The 21881-nt window shown below is 34.5% G+C and overlaps 1 protein-coding gene across 3 annotated transcripts in view; it reads right to left on the bottom strand.

Moving 5' to 3' along the window:
- Positions 1–21881, bottom strand: part of KLHL5 (kelch like family member 5) — a 74701-nt gene that overhangs the window by 21065 nt on the left and 31755 nt on the right. For all 3 annotated transcript variants that reach the window (XM_046657144.1, XM_046657145.1, XM_046657142.1), the window contains 5 exons: positions 18376–18558; positions 15388–15524; positions 14647–14843; positions 10328–10540; positions 2435–2621 (listed from right to left, as the gene is read on the bottom strand). In XM_046657144.1, coding sequence (XP_046513100.1) covers positions 2435–2621; positions 10328–10540; positions 14647–14843; positions 15388–15524; positions 18376–18558 — 917 coding nt within the window. The remainder of the gene's footprint in view (positions 1–2434; positions 2622–10327; positions 10541–14646; positions 14844–15387; positions 15525–18375; positions 18559–21881) is intronic.

The raw sequence follows: 21881 nt of genomic DNA on the forward strand, positions 1-21881 counted from the left end.
ATATTTATACAATAACTCTAATCAGTTATCTTACTTTATGTATTTCTGTACTACTCAGTCATTAAGCCTATATTTAGAACTTAAGCCCTATGTTATACGGGATACTATCCATCTATATCTGTATCTGTATCTATATCTTTGTTTCAATGAAACTAAAAGTTAAATAACAATACAAGATTTTCAACTAGAGCTGGTATTTTTATATTCCTTAGAGATGTCATATAGAAGAGATGCCTTTAGATGTGATTAATGCATCAAGTGCTTTTGCCATACAAGCAATTCAAGAGAGGCAGAGGACAATCTTCATTCACTTGACAAATGATGCTGTTTATGTGCAAGACACTGTTTTAGGCTCTGGGAATATATTAGCGAACAAAACAAAATCCTTGCTTTCCTGGAGCTTATTCTGGGGGAAAGAGGTAGACAGACATAAACAAATGTATCAGGTGCTATGAAGAACTATGAAGCGGAGTAAGGAGAGAGAAAGAGGTAAGCAAAAGATTAGAAAGTGATGGGCAAGAGGTTGCTACTGAATGGTTATAGAAGTCCTCTGTGATAAACTGACATTTGAGAGGAGATCTGAGGGAACAATTTCTGCTACGCATTCTGGTATCAGGGAGCAGAGCATTCCAGTGACAGGGAACAACTAATACAATATCCCTGACGTGGGATAATGTTTGGCATGTTAAATGAATGAGGAAGTCAATGGGGCTGGAACAGAAGGCATGAGGGGAGAAGTAGATGAGCTGAGTGAGACCAGAGAGGTAGCCACAAGTCAGAGAGGTATCGTCAAGGAATTGCAGACTATTAGTCTGGGAATTCAGAGGAAGGAGCGATCAATGTATACTTAAAATTAATACGCAGAAAGCTTCTAGCACAATACCTGGCATCTAGTAGGTACTATATGGTGTTTGATGCTATTATTGTTACTATTCTAACAACTGTTGCAAGAATGGTACAAAGAATTCCCCAGGGCCCCCCGGTCCCCATCCCCATGGCCAAGTGGTTAAGTTGGTGCGCTCCACTTAGGCGGCTCAGGGTTTCCACGGTTCAGATCCTGGCCATGGACCTAGCACTGCTCATCAAGCCAGGCTGAGGCGGTGTTCCACATACCAGAACTAGAAAGACCTACAACTAGAATATACAACTATGTACTGGGGGACTTTGGGCAGGGGGGAAAAAAAAAGAGGAAGATTGGCAACAGATGTTAGCTCAGGGCCAATCTTAAAAAAAAAAACAACCAGAATTCCCCAGTACCCTTGACCCAGATTTCCCAAATGTGTATGTTTTACTACATTTGCTTTCTATGTATGTATGTATGTATGTATGAATTTTCTTCCGAACTGTTTAAGAGTAAGCTGCAGAAGTGATGTCCCTGTATCCCTAAATACTTCAGTGTATCTTTCTCAAAACAAGGAATTCTCTTACAAAACTATAATACAATCATCAAAATCTGGAAATTACATTTATACAATGCTGTTATCTAATCTACAGACTTTACTTGGATTTTGTCATTTGTCTCAATTATGTCCTTTACAGCAAAAGAAAATCCAGATGGTACATTATAACAGCTGTCATGTCTCTTTAGTCTCCTGTAATCTGAAACAATTCCTAACTCTTGTTTGTGTTTCTTGACATTGACATTTTAGAATACTACAGACAAGTCATTTAGTAGAATGTCTCTCAGCTTGGATTTGTTTGTCTTTTCCTCATGAATAAATTCAGAATATACACTTTTAGCAAGAATACCACAGACGTGCAGCTGAGTTCCTCTCGGTGCATCACATAAGAGGCACATGCTGCTGGTTGATTTCATTATTGGCAAGGTTATCTTTGATTATTTGATTAAGGTGCTGTGGGCCAAATTTCTCCACCTAAAGGATACTATTTCACCCTTTGTAACTAAGAAGCAAGTGGTTGGGAGCTACTTTGAGGCTAAATATCCTGTTCTCAAACTTTCATCCTCTAATTGCAGCATCTATTGATGACTCCTGACTGAATTAGTTATTATTATGATGGTTGCCAAATGGTAATTTCTCTAATCCCATCTTTGCTTATGTATTTATCAGTTGGCATTCTACTGTAAGGAAGAGCTTTCCCTTCTCCCTTTATATTTGTATCAGTTTGGACTCATGAATAGTTATTGATTTAATAGGTTATAATCTTTTACTATTATTAATTTTGATGCTGACATTATCCCAGATTTGGACAGTGGTAGCCCTTACAAACTGCCTCCTGTCTCCCTTGACCTGTCTCTGTCATTCTTTGAGCATTTCCCTACTTTCTGGCACTAGAAGATGTTCTAGGCTTATCTTGTGCTTTTCCTACCCAGTTCTGGAACCAAACATTTCTCCAAAGAGCTCTTTGATCATGTATATTACTAATTAAAATTTCTTTTTTTTCTGTTCCCCCAAAATAAAAGATTATTTAATACCTTTTGTTGAATCCATTCCTCCAACTGCAAATAATGTACCAACAGTTGACTTCCTTGGTTTTGTCCTAGGACTTTGTAACATGGGTCGTCTCTCTGGTAATAAATGATACTTCATTGCTTCCATAATAAGTTTCTGACATTCTATATCATCCCGAAAAAGTGCATTATTTTCCATGTCAGCCAGGAACTAGAAAAGAATAGTGAGTATGTACACTGAATGACTAAGAAAAGTAGTAAGTTCACAAATGGAAATGATATCATGTAAAAGAAAATCCAAGTCTGGACACCTATTTTTAACTAAAATATAAGATTTATATTTTAAATTTCATTGAAAAACAAAAACTGAGGATAAGTGGTATGCTCTAAAATCTTAATAGTGCTTATCTCTAGGTAGTGGGGAAAGGTGCTTGTGTTTTTCCTGGGAAAGATTCGCCCAGTTAAAATCTGTTGCCAATACTTCTCTCTTTTTTTTCCCCCTCCCCAAAGCCCCAGTACATAGTTGTATTCTAGTTGTAAGTCCTTCTGGTTCTTCTATGTGAGCCACTGCCACAGCATGGCTACTGACAGATGAGTGGTGTGGTTTTGCACCCGGGAACCAAGCCTGGGCTGCTGAAGTGGAGTGCGCTGAACTTTAACCACCAGGCCATCAGGGCTGGCTCAAAATATGCTTTTTTAATAATCTTTTTTTTATATTTTCCAGATTTTCTAAAATAAATCCTTTTACTTTTTAAATTAGAAATAATTTTAACTGAAGAAGAATAATTATGAGGAGTTGACTAATTATACTGCATTTACCTGACCTCTCCAAACTGCTCAAACAACAGCAAAAACAAAACCGACCAATTTCTTAAGGGGCAAAGAACTCTAAATGGTGATTATTCTAAAAGATTTAAAATCCCTTGTGCTTCACTAAATCCTATTTTACTTATGTAATTTTATATAAATGCATAAATATAGTTACACCCTACTGTTTAAAAAATACATTTCTCTTCCTTTTGTGCTTGCTTCTCCATCCCCCTCCCTACTCCTTATTGCTGTAATTTCTTTCATTTAGGTTAAGGATCCATGTGAAATTAATTTTTAAACAGAGTATAAGTTGAAGAATACTTTCATTTTCTTCCAGATGGATAGCCAGTTCTGTACCCAAATCATTTATTAAATAATCCCCTTCATTTCCAACTGAAATGAACCTTGGTCATATATTACATTTTCACAAGTAGATCTCAGGACATACGGATCTGTTTTTTGATTCTTTATTCTGTTCTGTTGATCTGTCTACTCCTATTCTAATACCACATTTTACTACAGTGTCTTTATAGCATATTCTGATTATCTGATACAAATCTACCCTCACTATTCATTTTCATAGTTTTCTTGGCTAATTTTGAATATTTACTTTTCATATAAACTTAAGATAAATTTACCTAATTCCCCTTCACCACCTTGATCCCCTTGTTACTCTAATAGGAACTACATTAAATTTATTTATTTATTTGGGGAGAATTTACATTTTTATGATATTAAGTCTTTCTGTCCAAGAAGCCTTTCCATTTGTTGTACAGCTTTCTTCATATAGGTCTTATGTCTTTCTTTTATTAAATATATTCCTACAGATTTTATTATTTTTATTGCTATTGGCAACGGATTTTTAAATTTCCATTTTGCATATGTTTTGCTGGAGGAGAGAAAAATTTGCTTATACTTGAATTATAACCTACCACTTTACCACATTCCCTTATAAAACTCTAGCTGTTAGGGATACAATCATAATCATCCCCAAATATGGATAGTTGACATCTTTTTTCTAATATGTGTGCCAATTATTTCATTTTCATTTTATTATTGCAATTGCCAAAACTTTCAAAGCTAAGTGAAATAATTAGAGTGATACAGAGCGTCTGTGTTTCTGGTCTGACTCGACAGTTTTAGTGCTTCACTATTTAGGATAATAGTTGCTGGAGCATTTAGTAATCCATCTTTACTATATTTAGGTTGTGTCCTTCTCTCCCTATTTTATTTTAGAGTTTTAAAATTAAGAATGGTTCTAATTTTTTCCCAAATACCCTTTATACATCTATTGAATATGGTCATATGGTCTTTTCTCCTTTAAGTTACTGATATTATAATTACCTTGATAGATTTCCTGATACTCAACCATTCTCATATTCCTCGAAAAAGACCTTCCTGGTGATAGTGTATTATCCTTTTGATACACTGCAGAATTGTATTTGATAATATAAGGTATACTTTATATATCATATAACTCACTATTTCAAGTACACAGTTCAATGTTTTTTTAGTAAATTTACCAAGTTGTGCAACCATTTAGTAAATTTACCAAGTTGTGCAAACAGTTCCCAAAGTGTTTACCATAAAACAGTTTCGGAACATTTTCATCACCCCACTTAGATCCCACATACCTGTTTACTGTTCATCTCTGTTCCCATTTCCTGTCCCAAGTGCTAATCTGTTTCTGTAGATTTGCCTGTTATTAAATATTTCATATAAATGGAATCACACAGTATGTGGTCTCTTGTGTCTTGTTTTTTCATTTAGCATGTTTTTGAGGTTCATCCATGTGTAGCATGTTTCAGTACTTCATTTCTTTTTATTGTTGAATAATATTCCACTGTATGGATCTACCACATTTTGCCTATCCATTTACCAGTTGATGGACACTTAGATTGTTTCCAGTTTTTGCCTATTATGAATAAAGCTGCTAAGAACATTTGTGTGCAAATATTTATGTGGATATATGTTTTCATTTCTCTTGGGTAGATACCTAACATTAGAATTGTTGGTCATACAGTAAATTTACATTAAGTTTTTAAGAAACTGCCAAACTTTTTTACAAAGTGGCTGTACCATTTTACATTCCCACGACCAATATATGAGTGTTCCTGTTTCTCCACATTCTCACCAACAATTGTTACTATCTCCTTTTATTTTAGGTACTTGAGTGGGCAATAAGTGTGGTTTTACTCTGCATTTCCTTGATGACTAATAATGTTGAGAAAATATTCATGTTTTGATAATGGAAGAGAAAGAAGAGTCTCTAACAAAAGTCACTGCAAAAGTTTGTGACATTTGGAAACCAAGAACAGCATGCCAAAGGCAAGAAAGCTAAATTAAGACATAAGTCTCAGGATCTATGCCAGAGTGTAAATTCTGGTATTAATTATTCCATATTTTTTCTATGTGCACAAAATATAGTTATACTTGCTATAGAAACCATTAATGAATATGCATTGAGTTGGCTCATTTAGATTAATCTTAATGTTTATATTACTACTGTTATATATAATTACTTTAGTTTTTTCCAAATAAAAATAAATGTGAAAAAAATTGTAGAAAGTCAAGTCTTGGGAGACAATAGTTACTGCAATTTGAAGTAAAATATATTTCTTATCATGTTGACAGTCTCTATAATTTATGAATAAATGGGATTAATTATATTTAAGTAGAGAGATGAAAGTAATAAAAGAAAACATGAAGCCATTAATTCAAGTATCAGATTAATCAAATGGAAAGTACCAGATATAATTTGGAAAATCATTCATAAGGCACTGAAAGAAGTACAAAATACAGACTCTTGTATACTCTGCATTTTAAGTGAATACTATGTGTCTTCTCTGGCATAAAAAAGGGAAAATTATTAAAATGAAAGCATTTAGAAAATAGAAGAAACATTTTCAATTTGTAAATTTTTATCTTCACTCACATACTTGTTCACCATATGACATTTCTCTAAAGCTGTACACCCAAATACGACTTAAAGGAAAAAGCACAATGTGAATGATTTATGAATTCTATAGGCTTTAAAAAATGTTTTAGTATCAAAAACTTGTAAGTTAAAAGAATGCTAAAGGTAAATCCTGACTCTTTTAATATTTATTACCTTTAGTAGAAAACAATAACGAGGATTGAGAAGAGAATAGTGAAGACCAAGATACTTGTAACACAGGCTAACCGTTAGTGACATTAAAAATTTAGGTGTCAAAATCTTTTAAATAATGTATATATGTCCTGCTATTTCTATCCACATTGTTTAATATTTGATCAAATGGAAAAATTTGGAATGCTTTCAAAGGTAAAATAAAATGACCACAAATACTTGCCTTCTGGATTATTCAGAGTTTAAAAAAAAAAAGCTACACTAAAATGATCATTTGGTAGAGTATTACAATTATATATATTATTTCCTACATTTTAAGGATCTACTGTGGGAGACACTACAATAAAATTACCATATGGAAGTTGAACCCCTTCTAGTTAGGCTAACTAGAATGTTTCATATTAACAGAGTAGGGTAAAACCTCACTGAGAAAGGAACTAGTTCACAAAAGTAAATTCTCTAGGTAATTGGACCCATTCGCAATTTTTAATATTACTCATTTATAATTTGACAATTAAATAATTATATTTTCCTATCTTAAAATTTTTTTTAATTGAGATAAAATTGACATATACTAGCTTCAGGTGTACAACATAATGATTCGATATATGTATATATTGTGAAATTATCACCACAATAAGTCTACTTAACATCCAACACCACATAGTTACAATTTTTTTCTTGCAATGGGAACTTTTAAGATCTACTCTCCTCTCAACCTTCAAATATACAATACAGTGCTATCAACTATAGCCACCATGCTGTGCATTACATCCCCAGGACTTATTTATTTTATAACTGGTTGTATCTTTTGAACCCCTTCACCCATTTCACCTACCCTGAAGCCCCCTTATCCTATTTTTTAAAATAAAACATTCAGAATACAATCCAATATTTTCTTGATGATTTTGGAGTCTACCTCAAAACTTTGTCACTGGGTAACTCTAATTCTGCAAACTTGTCCTTCACTTTTTAGCAAGGAAAAAAACCCCTGTAGTATCTCTAAATGTTGCAACAGTGCAACAGAGTATTATCATTGTAGAAAAGAAAAAAGAGAAAAAATTGCTCAGAGTGATGAAGCAAATAGTTTAAATTATACAGGGCAATGTGGCTTCCATCACCGCTACTCATCGGGCTAAGGCAGTGGTTCTCAAACTTGGTGTGCATCAGATCTGCCTGAGGGCTTAATAAAATATAGCTTGCTAGGCTCCACCCCCAGAGTTTCAGACTCAGTAGGTGTAGAGTGGGGTCTAATAAGATTCATTTTGAACAACTGAAGTGGTGCTAATCCTACAATTGGGGATCACACTTTGAGAAACACTGGACTAATCGAGTGGATTTTCTGTCCTTATCTTATTTGTCTTCTCTGTAGCATCTGACGAGGTTAAAATTCCTCCATCTTAAACTTGAAGCCTCTTTTTCACACCACTCCAATTATTTAGGCAGGTTTGGGAACTACCACTAAATATTAGTATTTCTGGGGTTCTACTCCTAGGGCTCTTGTGTTCTCTTTAGCCAATGTCATTCTCTTCCTTTTGGCTTCAACAATCTAAATAAGTAGTTTTTGAAACTTCCTAGTCTCTAAGAGGATTAAAGGTGTCAAGAAGCTCTGGGAACATGATTCTTCCACTTCATTCCCCAACCTCAAAATCAGCTCTTCATCTGTATTCTCTGTCTTAACTGACAGCACCTTCATTAACCTAGGTGCACAAGTTAGGATCATCCTGGACCCCTCTTTTTTTACCCTCACCATTCAAATGGTCATTAAGCTGTACGAATTCTACCTCCTAAATAGTCCCTGAGCCTGGTAATTTCTCTACCTCCACTGCCGGAGATTGCCTAATTCAGTTGCCTGAATCCAATAGCCTTCCTAATGGGTTTCTACTTTGACGCCTCCAATCCATTCTCTACAAGGCAGTTGTATAATCTTTCTAAAATAAAATAATAATTGTCATCCCCTATTTAAAATCCTTTAGTGTTTCCTCACTGTGTTTAGAATAAAATGCAAACTCCTTGGCATGAGTAGAATTCTTCATGATCCATCTGTTTTCCTCTCAGACCTCATCTCTCAACACTGCCCTTTTATGTCTGCACTCTAGTCATGCAAGCTATCTTCAGATTCCAGAACATGATATATTTGCTCACGATTCTATAACTAGGTACAATCTCCTATCTCTTCTAGGATATCGTCTCCCTGTTTGGGGTAGCTAACCCATGATGCAGATCGAGTGACACTTCAGAAAGTTCTCCTCACTTCCCCATCATCAGTTTGGGTGGGCTACTCTAACTATTTTCATAATGCCATGTTCAGATATCTATCACAGCCTTCATCTCATTTTATTGTAATCACTGATTTATTTTGTAATCTCTCTCTTCCTCCACTTGATATTCTTCCCCTCACCTAGCGATTTTATACATAATAAGAGGCAGGATGGTTCAGTGGAAAAGGCATAGGACTTTACTTGGGTTCAAGTCCTACCTCTGTCTTTTATTAGCTCTATGATGTTTGCTAAGAAGCAAAGCCGAATAAAACTACGACGCAGAAGGACAGGAATTCATGCAATCACTTTGTGATTTTGAACGTATGGTTTTACTTTTGAAGTCTGCTTCATTCGTACAACAGGTGTTAGACTAAATGATCTCCAAAGTGCCTTTTGATTCTAGGACCTTATGGCTATGATTATCAGCAGTATCCCAGGTAACAGAAAATCTAAAGGTCTCTGAGAGTCATGCAAATATAGTATCATAAATATTCGAAACTGCAGGACTGAAGTAAACTGTCAGGTTACTTAATTGCACAGATTATTTTCAAAGTCCACTGGAATTTTTCAGATTTTATTTTCTTTCACCTAGAAAAGGATAAGAAAAAAATTCTGCTAGATATCAGTAAAAATATAACTCTCTTTTAGAATCTGATTTCAGGAGAAATACTGTATAATGTTATTTTTCCTGAATTGTTCTCAGTTCACGCAGTTTCACTCCCATGAACTCCTACAACATTCTCCCTCTGAAGAGGAAGGTCTTTCTTATAAAGCATCGGCACTGATTTTTGTCTCTGGAAGGTAGAGAGCCAACAGTAACTTTCACTCACAATACCTGGAAAGAATACATCATTCTCAAGATAAATACAAATAAAATAAAATGTATGGCACTTTAAACAACAACAAAAAAGTCTGACCTTGAGCAGTAACAGTTCATTCTTTCTCTGCTTTCAAGGCCTCTTTCTCCATTCAAGGCCTCAAGATAAGCAGCAAAGTAGGCAGAAGGAATTTTTGTATATTCCAGTCAAAAGTGTAAAAAGAGGAAACTATACATGTAAATATGTTATGAGTGATTGCCCTGAGTACAGCAAGTAGATATCTCTCAATTCTAAAATAATGATAAGAATCATGCCATTATTATTTATAGCATATTTTATTTCACAGAATTGTTTTCTGATCTGCATAATAATACTGTGAGATAGAGAGGATGTTATCTCCACTTGACAGATGAAGAAACTGAGGTGTGTGAACATGTCAAGCCACAGAGTTTTAAAATGTCAGAGCTGAAACTATTATCATGTCTTATTAATTTATATATCACCCAAATCCAGCATTTAGTGGATACTTAGTAAACATGTGACAAATGAATTAATCTAAATTTTCTGGTTCCTAGAGTCCAATAATCTTTTTATTAGTAGTTTCACTAATTCTCTTCTAATTGCTAGGATAGGTTTGTATCTGAGTCAAATAAAATTACTCACACCAAATCAACAATGCTACTTAATTGTGCAATTTAAGTAGCCAGACCTCCTGGGATGAAAACATAAGCAGAATTTTTTTAGTTCGCTATCTTTTCACCTACACATTTCATAGGAATATATGTAAAATTACCTAATTGGATACAATACTCAAAGGAAAAAAAGCTATAGGCAAGTACATATTAATATAATTAGCATAAAGTGAATACTCAAATGTTGCAACTATGATATAGGTTTTAAATAATCAAAAATAGTTTACCTGTGGTGCAAGAAGAGGTAGCCTAATATAAGCCAAAAGTTTACTGAGATCTTTCCGTCTTTGTTCCAAATCATGACGGACCCAGGTAAGAAGGGCATTCAATATTGTCTCTTCATTAGGAATGTTCATGTCATCACTGGCCAAGAGCTTTGCAATTTCACTGGCTGGTAATAATACAAATTCTTGATTTCGAATGACTTCCATGAAATGCTCCTAGAGGGAAAAAAATAGCTTATAAACAATATTGTTCCTTTTGGCCATCACAATTTATTTCAAAGAAACTAAAAGTTTTTTTAATTAGATGCCAAAACAGTTTATACTTTAGGCCTTTCTTACAATGTGTTACTGCTTGCTAGGGAAAAAAAACAGTAGAAAATAACCTTTAAACTACAATTATGTTGTTAAACTTTTTATTTCTATATAAGTAAAATTAAAGTGTGATATCATTTATTACATTTTTAAACTGGACCTGGGACTTGTAGGTATTGCTTGCCCAAGTTAGGGAATAGTGTTGACAAGTCTTTCAAAGGAAGATAGAAAAAGTGAATTAGACACCGAGATGTATGATACTCTAACATCAGAAGTTAGTTTAGATGTGTGGTTGCAGAAGAATTTGACCAACAGTGGAGCCAAATACCTGGGTGAGCCATGAAGTTATTTCTCTTACCCAGAAACGGCCTCCAGGTTGGCTAGATTTCCCAAAACCATTTTGGACCAAAGAAGTCTTCTCAGACTCTTCCTGGGAAGAGAACACGTCCTTAGGCCTATCCTAGAACCAAACTGGTCTTTAAAAGGGTTTAATGTTATCTATAAGATCACCCAGGATTCAAGTCCATTTCGAAAACTTTAATCTCTTCTAATATGATTTGCATGCAAAGTTCTTTAGGTCTCATAGGAAAAAGAGCCAAAGCAAAAGTGTTGACCCATGCACTGGGACTCCAGGAGCTTAGACTGAAGATGACTCAGTCCTGGCCACATACTAGAATCACGTCCCTTATAATTTTAAATGGGAGAGAGAAATGCCCTTAAGATGTGACATAATAACCTTTAGTAGGCTATCACGCTAAACAATCTGAAGAGAAAGTAAACTTACTTTCTGGTGTGCAAGGTTACAAGTCTTAATGCAGGCATTGTTTACATAGTTATAATATAAATGCAAATGCTAGACATACTGTCCCTTACTGTCTTTCTTACACTTCCTAATGTGCTATGGCTGTCTCAGCATACAGAATTTTAGTAAAATAGCTAAGGCTGTTTAAATTAGAGCTAGAGATAAGGACTATCAATAATTATCTTCCATATTAAAATGAGAATTCTATTTTCCATATAGTCTGCAGTAACCTAAGTTAGGTACTGATCTAAAATATATCTTGGATTGATATTTCTTTTTGCAGAAATTCTTAAGAGGAAAACCATACATGAATAATTAACTAAATTCAATTGCTTCAATTCATCATAATTTGTTAAAGATGTCAAAATGAATCTATTTTAAATGACTGATTATCATTTTTGGGAATATATTTTAATAAAACCTCAATGTGGGAATGGCTTGGAGCAAACTCTTCTACTCAGTTGTATACTGACATTATAAAATGATCTGATAACACATAACAAGAACTATAAAAATGTTGAAGCTCTCAACCTAGCTATCCCACTAGTAGTTTAATCCTTATAAATAATTCATAAAAGGGAAAAAAAAGCAGATGCTTCTCTGTATTATTATTTATAATGATAAAAAATATCATTTTTTTAAAATAGTAAAAAATGAGAATTATAGGGGGTTGTAACTCAATGGACTATTAAGCAGACATTAAAAATTTCAAGGACAGAGGCTAGCCTGGTCGTGTAGTGGTTAAGTTTGTGTGCTCTGCTCTGGTGGCTTGGGCTTTGCTGGTTCAGATCCTGGGCATGGACCTATACGCTGCTCATTAAGCCATGCTGTGGTAGCATCCCACATACAAAATAGAGGAAGATTGGCATGGATGTTAGCTCAGCAACAATCTTCCTCACAGGAAAACATATATATATTATTAAAACAATTTTCAACGACAAAGATCAAATAGATACATGGAAAGATATTTATTATATAACATTAGGTGAGATTCAGAAGAAATCAAAATAATATATATTTCTAATTGCTCAAAGGTATAGTGTATAGTATTATCAACACAGTCACAACACTGATGTAACTATCGCCAGACTTTTAAATGTTATTAATTGCATTTCACCAATGAGAAAAGGACTATTAAATAAATATTCATTTGATTAATTGTTTATTTGTTGATATATCTATTTCAGAACAATGCCCATTCCATTCTAGTAATAATTGCAGTAAAATTCTAGTAAGAATAATTCATATTAAGTGAAAACCAAATTTTTCAACAACTTATGGAAATACTACTGAACTCAAGGTTGAACACAAAGTGCCTTCCAAAAGTATTAATTTGGTTTTGAAGCATGTATTGTAGCAGAATTCAATGTTTTTATAAGTTTTCTAATCAAGAAACAAAATTAAAAAATTTTAAATTAAATGTTTATGTATTTTTTATAAATCCATAAAGACATTAAATATTTGTAATGATATAACCAGTCTTAGACTCTTGTAGAGGTTAAATGACTTCCTCCAGGTCACATTCAGTGGCAGTCAAAACAAGAACAAGAGTTTCCAGACTTTGGGATTACAAGAAGGACCTCCTCATCCTTTCCTACTTGTATTCATGCAGGATGAGCAAACATCCCAAGTACATGCGCCATTTAGTGATTGTGACAATTGAATTCACTGTGCGGCGTTATGCTTACTTCATATTTTAAATCCATTTTATGATACAAACAGCTATCGTGCTACCAAACACCTCCTAGCATTATGGCCTGTCCCCCTTTGGAATAGTTCTTAAGCAAATGAAATTACTGAGGGATTTATCTAAATCAAAGATTGAACTTTGCTATACATTGTCATTCAGTTCCCATAGCAACAATTCAAATCACACAATCTGCCTGTAAACTACTTATTGTTATTAGAATTCAATTTCGTGTCTCTGTTGAAACTGAATAATGTCAAATAATGGCCTTGAGAAGAAAAAAAAAAAACTACCACAACTAATTGGCTATGAAAATAGCTTTAAAAACATTAAGCTAATTTAATTTATGTCTAAGCCTTAATGCAGCAATTGTGCCCTTACTGTAAACACTAAGAGTGACCTAACTGCATACAAATATTTTCATGGGAATAAAACTCCTTCCTAGGAAAGAGATATTACTTAAATTATGAACTGATTACCAAGGGGAAAAAAATCCAGCTTTATTTTACTTATATTCATCTTATTCCAAAAGGTAGTTGAACTTGAGGTTAAAATGAGAAATCTACAAGGAAGGATAAAGACAGGGGGAAAAAGTCCTTTCAAAGAACTTAATTTAAAAGATGCTAATCTAGTACCACGCTGGGTCTGTACAGTATTGCCCTGTCATACAATGTCCATTTTATCACTTGAAGCACTTTGACCATCATAAACAAACATTTCTGAGGAGTGATTACACTACAGGGAGAAAAACAAATCATAAAGCCTCTGCTTTTGTATGAGTGCTTTTGTTCACTCACATAAATCCCTCCTGTGTTGAACAGAGTAACCTCTATGATGATGGTGACAATGATGATATCATTTATTGACTGGGTATACTACGTGTCAATCACTGTTCTAAAGTGCTAAACTTCTAGCTCATTTAGTCCTCACATCAAGCTCATGAAATAGGTAGAATTAATCTTCCCAATAGTTGTAAACATTTATTCTTATAATTTTTCCAAATCTCTATTTCTCTAGTGAAAGATTCCTAAAGAACTTATCAATCCCTTTGCAGACAAACAAACTCAATGGAAGGTTGGGGGGTGGAGGAGAGGTAGACAAAAAAAATCTCCTAAATGTTGATAAAATTAGTAATATGGGTAACTGTATGCGTGTATGTGAATGTTCACACTCCTTTTTCTCTTAGAAGCTGTATTCCTAATTGAAGTATTTAAAGCAATAGTCTTCAGTCATGGCCCATCTGTAATGTAGCAAGATGGTCACTCCTTAAAAATCCACACACACTCTCCCTTTCCTGAATCCCTCTACTATTAAGACTGTGGAGGCTGGTCCTAACAATATGCCTTCAGCATGCCCTTATGTTCTTGCTGTCTAGATCAATCTGATCCATTATCCTTCAGGTATGTGAAGATAGACATGTGAAAATAGCATGCCATGGGAAAATAGCAACATGTAGATAAGCCGCAACAATAAGGAAGAAGGAAAGAGCATATGCCTTCATGCTTTTCAAAAAATACATACCATAGTATAATTGTGAGCCACTTTATGCAAATCTGTACAACCTTGGGCATCAGCAAAAGAACGGATTCCAAGACAGTTGGATGGGTGAAGCTGTTTCATTAAAAACTTACAGCATGCTTCCACAACCTGTGAAAGCTGAAGAAGGCAGGCTGTAGACAACAGGCACTCAATATTATCTTCTTTTAATTCAAGGCGGCCTTAATGAGAAAAAGAAATTCCATTAACTATGAAATTATATTAATCTTAGTTTATAAAATAATTGGTGTTAACAGTAGTAATTCTAAATAAGAGCTCATTACATGTGTTCCAGACCTAGATGATTTAAAGACATTCTAAAAAGAAAAAAAAAAGTACTAAGTATGAAAAAAATATTAACTTTTTGTGACTTCTACTAACATAAAATACTAATAACTTATTTTCAGAATCTTTAAAGAATGCCTTAATTAGTAACATATCTTATACAGAACTTTCAAATTTTAAATGCAATAATTTTAAAACATTATACAATTCCTCTAGTTATTATATTAACATTTAAAATATCATTCAAAACCTTAATTATGATAATGATTTTAAAGGTCGTAATATAGAGATTTTAACCTATATAGGTATCACCAGGGGTGGTGATTACAATAACAGAATTAACTATTAGCTGAGGCAGGCTTTATTAAAAGGAGAAATCTGAAATCTAATAACATAACATAAATCTAAGAGGTTTCAAATTTACATTTTCAGATTTATTACCTGTATATGCATACTGAATCAAGGACCATAGTGAATTCGGTTCTACACCTTCCATTTTTATTTCTTCTTGTCTTGCTTCCCTGACATCATTAGTAAACATGGCAGCAAAATAATCTGAGACAGAGGAGAGCACCAATCTGAGAGCATATTAGAAGGAAAAAAAATCAATGACCATATTAAAGTTGATGTTGATTAATAAATGCTGCTGCTTCTCTCTCTCTGTCTCTCTCTCTCTTTTTTTTAGCTTCGTCACCCATAAAAAGTACATGGCACTGGGAAACGCATTTTAAGTTTGACAAATTGCTTTATGCTCTAGTTCCTTCCTTTGAATAATAAATTACCATTACTGAAAATTTTCTGCTGAGGTAAATGATTTACCCATTCACCACTCAAGTACCACTTTATAAGACTGAGAAAAAAAGCTACAAGTCCACAGCATTAAATTGATTATATTTAAAAAAGGAAAAAAATGTAAAAGTTATTTTCTGTTTATCACTTTTCTTTTCTTTTTTTTTTTTGGTGAGGAAGATCGGCCCTGAGCTAACATCTGTGCCAATCTTCCTCTACTTTGTATGTGGGATGCTGTCACAGCATGGTTTGATGAGCAGTGTGTAGATCTGTGCCCAAGATCCAAACCCGTGAACTCTGGGCCACCGAAGTGGAGCATGCGAACTTAACCACTATGCCACCAGTGGGTTAGCCCTATATTTTCTGTTTATCACTTTTGAAAATAACAAGTTATTTTTAAAAGTTTAATTGTAGAAGTAGTGAATATATGGGAGATATTTGAGAATGGTTTTAGCAGTTATTTTTAATTTTCATAATTTTTTATTATAATATATTATCATGTTTGTATTTTGTTATAAAATTATAATGTTTTTGTGATCACACTATAATATTTAGTTACAATAATACACGATTATATATTAGCTATGACTCTGTCCAGATTTTGATAGTCACATACAAACAAAAATAGGTTATAAATATATATATATTTTGAAACATGCATTTTTCATTTGATAATATATCTTGAAGATATTTCCATGTCAGCACACTTATATAGATTTACTTCATTCATCTTTTTAAAAGAAAGAGAAATTAGGATTCAGACAATAGTCGAAGCTCCCTCTCTCGTTCCATTCTCCTCCCTCCCCAGGAGTGCTTGCTGAGTCCTAAGGTTTGCCAAATTGCTCTCCAAAGTGACATGCCAATTTAGGCCCCACCAGCACTGCATAAGAGTTAACAGTACCCGACAATATTGTTAAAATTTTTGGCCATCTGCAACATGTTAAATGGTATCTCATTGTTGTTTTAATTTTCATTCACCTGGTAGTTGGTGAGGATGAATATCTTTTCAAACGTTTATTGCCATTCAGCTTTCTTCTCCTGAGAACTGCCTGTTCATTCATTTATTCACTCAACAAATATTAACGTGCACCTAATAAGTACTGGATTCTGTTGTAGATACTTGAGATATACTGGTGTAAAAAACAGTCAAAAGATCCCTTCTCTCACGGAGTCTTACATTCTAGAGTGAAGGGAGACAGATAATGCACAGCACAAGAAAATTCTATAGTACGTTAAAAAGTGGTAAGTGCCATGGGGAAAAAAGCAGGGTAAGGGCAAATGGGGTGTGAGGGGAGGGTTTAAATAGGTGGTCTCACCGGAAGGTGACATGTGGGCAAAGACTTGAAGGAGGTGGAATTAGTCCTACAGGTATCTGGGAACAGCATTTGGGCAGAAGGAGCAGCCAATGCAAAAACCCAAAGGCAGGAGCAGCATGCCTGGCACATACAAGGAACGACAAGAGGGTCTGTGTGGCTCAAGAAGAGTGAGCAAGGAGAGCAGTAGGACAGAATGTGAAAGAGGTAATGGCAGGCTGGATCACACAGGCCACTGTGAGGACTGGGGCTTTCCCACTCAGTGGCATGTGGAGTCACTGAAAAGCTTGATGAGAGGAGTGCCTGGATGTGAGTTCTATTTTAAAGGATCCTTTGGGCAGCTGTGTAGAAAACAGAATGTAGGGGAAAAGAGGGAAAGCAAGGAGACAGGTTAGGAGCTGCTTGCACTGGCAACCTAAGTGAGACGGTAATGGCTTGCATAAGCATGGCAGGTAAAGTAATTAATTCTGTTTTAGAAATACAGAATTGGAGAGGCCTCTAAGAAATTCAGGTTGAAATATCTTTTCTAACAAACCCATGCTCATAGGCAGACTTTTTGTCATAGTATATAGTGGCATCTCAATAAATGCATGCTGACTGAGTCACTGAAAACTATAAGACCAAGCCCATTCTTCCTGATTTTACTTCCGCTTTGGAGGGTTTAACAAAACCTTTGGGAGAGAGTGTTAATTAGGTTTGAAAGGCATAAAAAAACCTTTGGGATCATAATGGTGATTAACATTGAATAATTGAATATGGAATTATTAGAAGAAAAATAATGAATTGTTCTTTATTAAACAGCTCTCTTTTCCTTTTCTTACTTCAAGAAATAATATTTCATTTATGTTAATGGCTTTTGTTTCCTAGCACCAGAACTTTTCATGTTTCCTGGAGGTCAGCAAACAGAGTCCAGGATAGATGTGCCTATTTTAAAACTCTTAACAGTTTTGCCACTCCATTCCACCAGCTTTTTTGCTTCTAAATACTCACAGCTCTAATTTCCACTAAGTTTATTTAAAGTTCTCTAATCGGCAGAATTAGGCGGGGTGAAAGCTGCTTATAGTAACTGAAATCTATACCAAACAATGCTGACTGATCTGAGGCGAGTGTTTGTTTTTGTGCTTCTCCAGAGGGCAAGTGACACTTTTGGGGTCATTGAATGTGTAATAATTACATACACACTGTTTTCTTTGCAAAAATTCCATGAAATATCCCCCTTCCCCAAAACATTCCATCCTAACAGTCAGTTGGAATGAGTTACCTCAACATACATAACTAAATTATCAAGGAAATATTTCACACATAGAGATACTTAGAAAACAATTACCTATGAGCAGGAATTCTGCGATCACCAGCAACTAGAATTACATCACACAACTGTTTATGTCTCAAATAGTTTTCCATCTTTTTAAACGTTTGCTCAGCATGATTAAGGGCCTGGAAAAATTCATCTGATGAACATGGCTCCATAGTATGGCAGGATGATAATGTCTGACTACTGTTGGAAGTCCTGAAAAGAAAGAGAACACACATTTTGAAATATCACTGTCACATTAAAAAGATCTTTCCTATCAAGTCTCTCAAAGCCTTCAAAGGAAATAGAAGTAATCAATGCTACCAGTCAATATTAATGTATAATCATTCATCATTTTTGCCTTTTAAAATCAATGATGGCGCAGATCATATGTGCATCTTGCAAACATTGTGAGTGAATGTGACAGCTGTTAGTTAAGAGCTACACAGATTCTTTGTAATATATGTGTTTGAAGTCTCTTCTCTGGTCAATACAACATCTCTGCTGAAAAAGAGCCAAACTATATTCATATTGATAGCCATATCTCCTAACATTATATTTAAGGGTATAAGAGAACATTTTTTGAAGGCAGGAGGTAATTAAACTATTTTGGAGATATAAATCCAAGGCCTCCTTTAGTTAAAAATGGGGTATGTTCTACAGTTCACTTTAAGATAACTGTTTAGAATACACAATATATTGTCATAAAAGCAGTGTTATAAATAATTCATTTGATTCTCTGGCCAATCTTTAAAAGCTCAGGTAACCTATAGCTTATATCACAGGTTAAAGGAATTTGATAGCCTAATTCAGTTATCTAAAAATTTTTTGAAATTTCCAAATTATTTGAAGAACACGAGTTCTAGGTTTTCATATGCTTTATGATGCAAATGATGAAAAAGTGAAAAGATTAGGACTAAGAATAAAATCCTAAATCCATCCCTCCCCTCCCCATCCCCCAAGATCTCTTCTCCAAGATTACCTGAATCAAATGATAAACCTCTGTTAGTTATGCAGTTAACCACAATACCACCAACTGTGCCATAACTTAGTTCTCATTTCTCATCAGATCTACTTGTAAGGATGCTATGATTCTGACAAATGCTTTGTTGAATCAAGCCTCACTATACCTTAAGAGAATTTTCTTAATATAAATATCTAATAACCTTATTTGGTAATAACCTTATCAAAGAAGAAAAAGTCATTGGATCTTCTGCTTTTAAAGTAAAGGGAACTGAAGCCAAGGAGATTAAGTGCCTTGCCAGGAGCCCTAGGAGGTCGTTAACGGCAGAAATAGGGCTGCTGTAGAGATTGCTGTGTGTTCACCAAAACTCTTTTTCTTTTTCTCCTGAGAATGTAGCTAGACTTTTTTTCCCAGCCTCTCCCACAGGCAGGTGTGGTCTTATGAAGGAAATGAACTGTGTCACCTCCAGGCTAAAGTGGCCAAAAGTATGCCTTCCCTGTTCCTTCTCTATCCACAAGTTGAATGGAGAGGACTGAGGCTTTAGATGAAAGAAGAGATGAAATGCGCACATGGAAGGTCACTCAAGTAAGAACACTCACATATACTATACTCACAAGACCTCTCATAGTGGATTGAGATTTATCAGTTTCTAGGAGGTTAGCAGTGCCGTGACTAATACATATCTCTACCTAAATCCTCCCAGCCCAGCCCAATGCATTTTCAGTGCCATAGCAATCTAAGCCCTGAAAACATGTTCTTGAAAACTAATTGTCAGTAATGATAACAGAAGAAAAATATATATTATCTAGAAGAAATGTATTGTACACTATGAATATTATTGGTGAAATGACTTGGAAAATCCAGTATAATATACTTAACTTGACATTAAGATCATTAATATAAAAATGTATTGAGTAATAGGTAACTATATGTTGCTTATATAAGTAAACGAGAGCTGGAAACTATTTTAAAATCAGGAGGAAATACAAGCAAAAACAAATAACATTGGCTTTGATTAATCACAATTTGAAGATTAAAAACATTTTTCAATAATTGAAGTTTTATATTTTCAAAATACTGACAAATGATTTAGTATTAGTGATCCAATGATGAGACAACATTAGAACATCTAATTTTATTTATTTATTTATTTATTTATTTATTTTGAGGAAGATTAGCCCTGAGCTAACATCTTCTCTTTTTGCTGAGGAAGACTGGCCCTGAGCTCACATCCATGCCCATCTTCCTCTACTTTATATGTGGGACGCCTACCACGGCATGACTTGCCAAGGAGTGCCATGTCCGCACCCGGGATCTGAACTAGTGAACCCCAGGCCACCAAAGCAGAACATGTGCACTTAACCGCTGCGCCACTAGGCCGGCCCCTAGAACATTTAATTTTTATAAGCCACAAATTCTTTCAGGAACAAGATAAAGCAAGGTAAATAAATCAAATACTTTTTTCTTAGGGTTCCCATATTTTGTATCACATTTCTGATACTTTATATTAAATTCTCAGTAATGACTAGGCAATGAGTTAGCTGAATGTTTTTTGAGTAATGGATTGCCATCATCCAAACCTAAATGCTAATCAATGTTAAATTTTGAAAGAACAACAGAACTTTATAATACTATCATCACTAAGCTATTACAAGCTAGCTTTGATGTTGGTATAAGCTCAATTAATAAACAGACTATCTCTTTTCTTGTCAGGAAGGTTCAGGGTGTTTAGTTCTTCAACCTCTGGCATGAATGAGGATAACCTGGGAGCATGTCAGCATCTGTGTTCAAGGTCTTCTTCCCTAAGATTGAACCAGTAGGCCTGAGGGGAGACTTGAACACAGTATCTTTTAAAAGTCCTATGGGCGATGCTAACAGGTATCACAGGCTGAAGACCACTGGAGTGCACTTTAGGCAAGAGATGGACACAGTACACAAATCAGCATGTGATGAACTTACAGGTTCAAAACATTGATTTCCACAATAGATACTTTACTCCTGAATTTCTTTGAATAAACTGAATTTCTTTGAATAAAATATTTTAAATGAACTAGTAGAACTTAATGGAATATTTATTTTCAAAATGAGCATAAACGTAAAACGCCAAAATTGTTTATATACATACATATTAACAAAACGACAATTTATGCTTCTAAAATAACACTTCAAACTTCTTGATTTGCTTTCTAGGCTTCAATTGCCATTACTGAAAACATGCTAAAAACATGCCATGTTAAAAAACATATTATTTCAATGTGATAATTAATTCACCGACATTTCTGGGTACAGCAATCACTTCCACTGCTCCAAAGAAGGATCTGACTTGTAGCCTCTGGAAAAGCGAAGCCATCCGCTCACAAAAAGAACAGGAAAGAGGAAAGAACAGAGCTACTCAGACTTGAACAGCTGCACAGCTTTCTAGCATTTCTTGTTTTGTTTGATTTTTAAGAAATTTGGGACTTCGCACATATAATTTTAATAATGTAACAATTTAATGAGAAAAAAATAATTTACTGCATATTCATACAAGTACAGGACCTTAGATATTAGAACAACTATATACAGAATTTTTACA

This window comes from Equus quagga, chromosome 3 (assembly GCF_021613505.1).
Source record: "Equus quagga isolate Etosha38 chromosome 3, UCLA_HA_Equagga_1.0, whole genome shotgun sequence".
Lineage (NCBI taxonomy): Eukaryota > Metazoa > Chordata > Mammalia > Perissodactyla > Equidae > Equus > Equus quagga.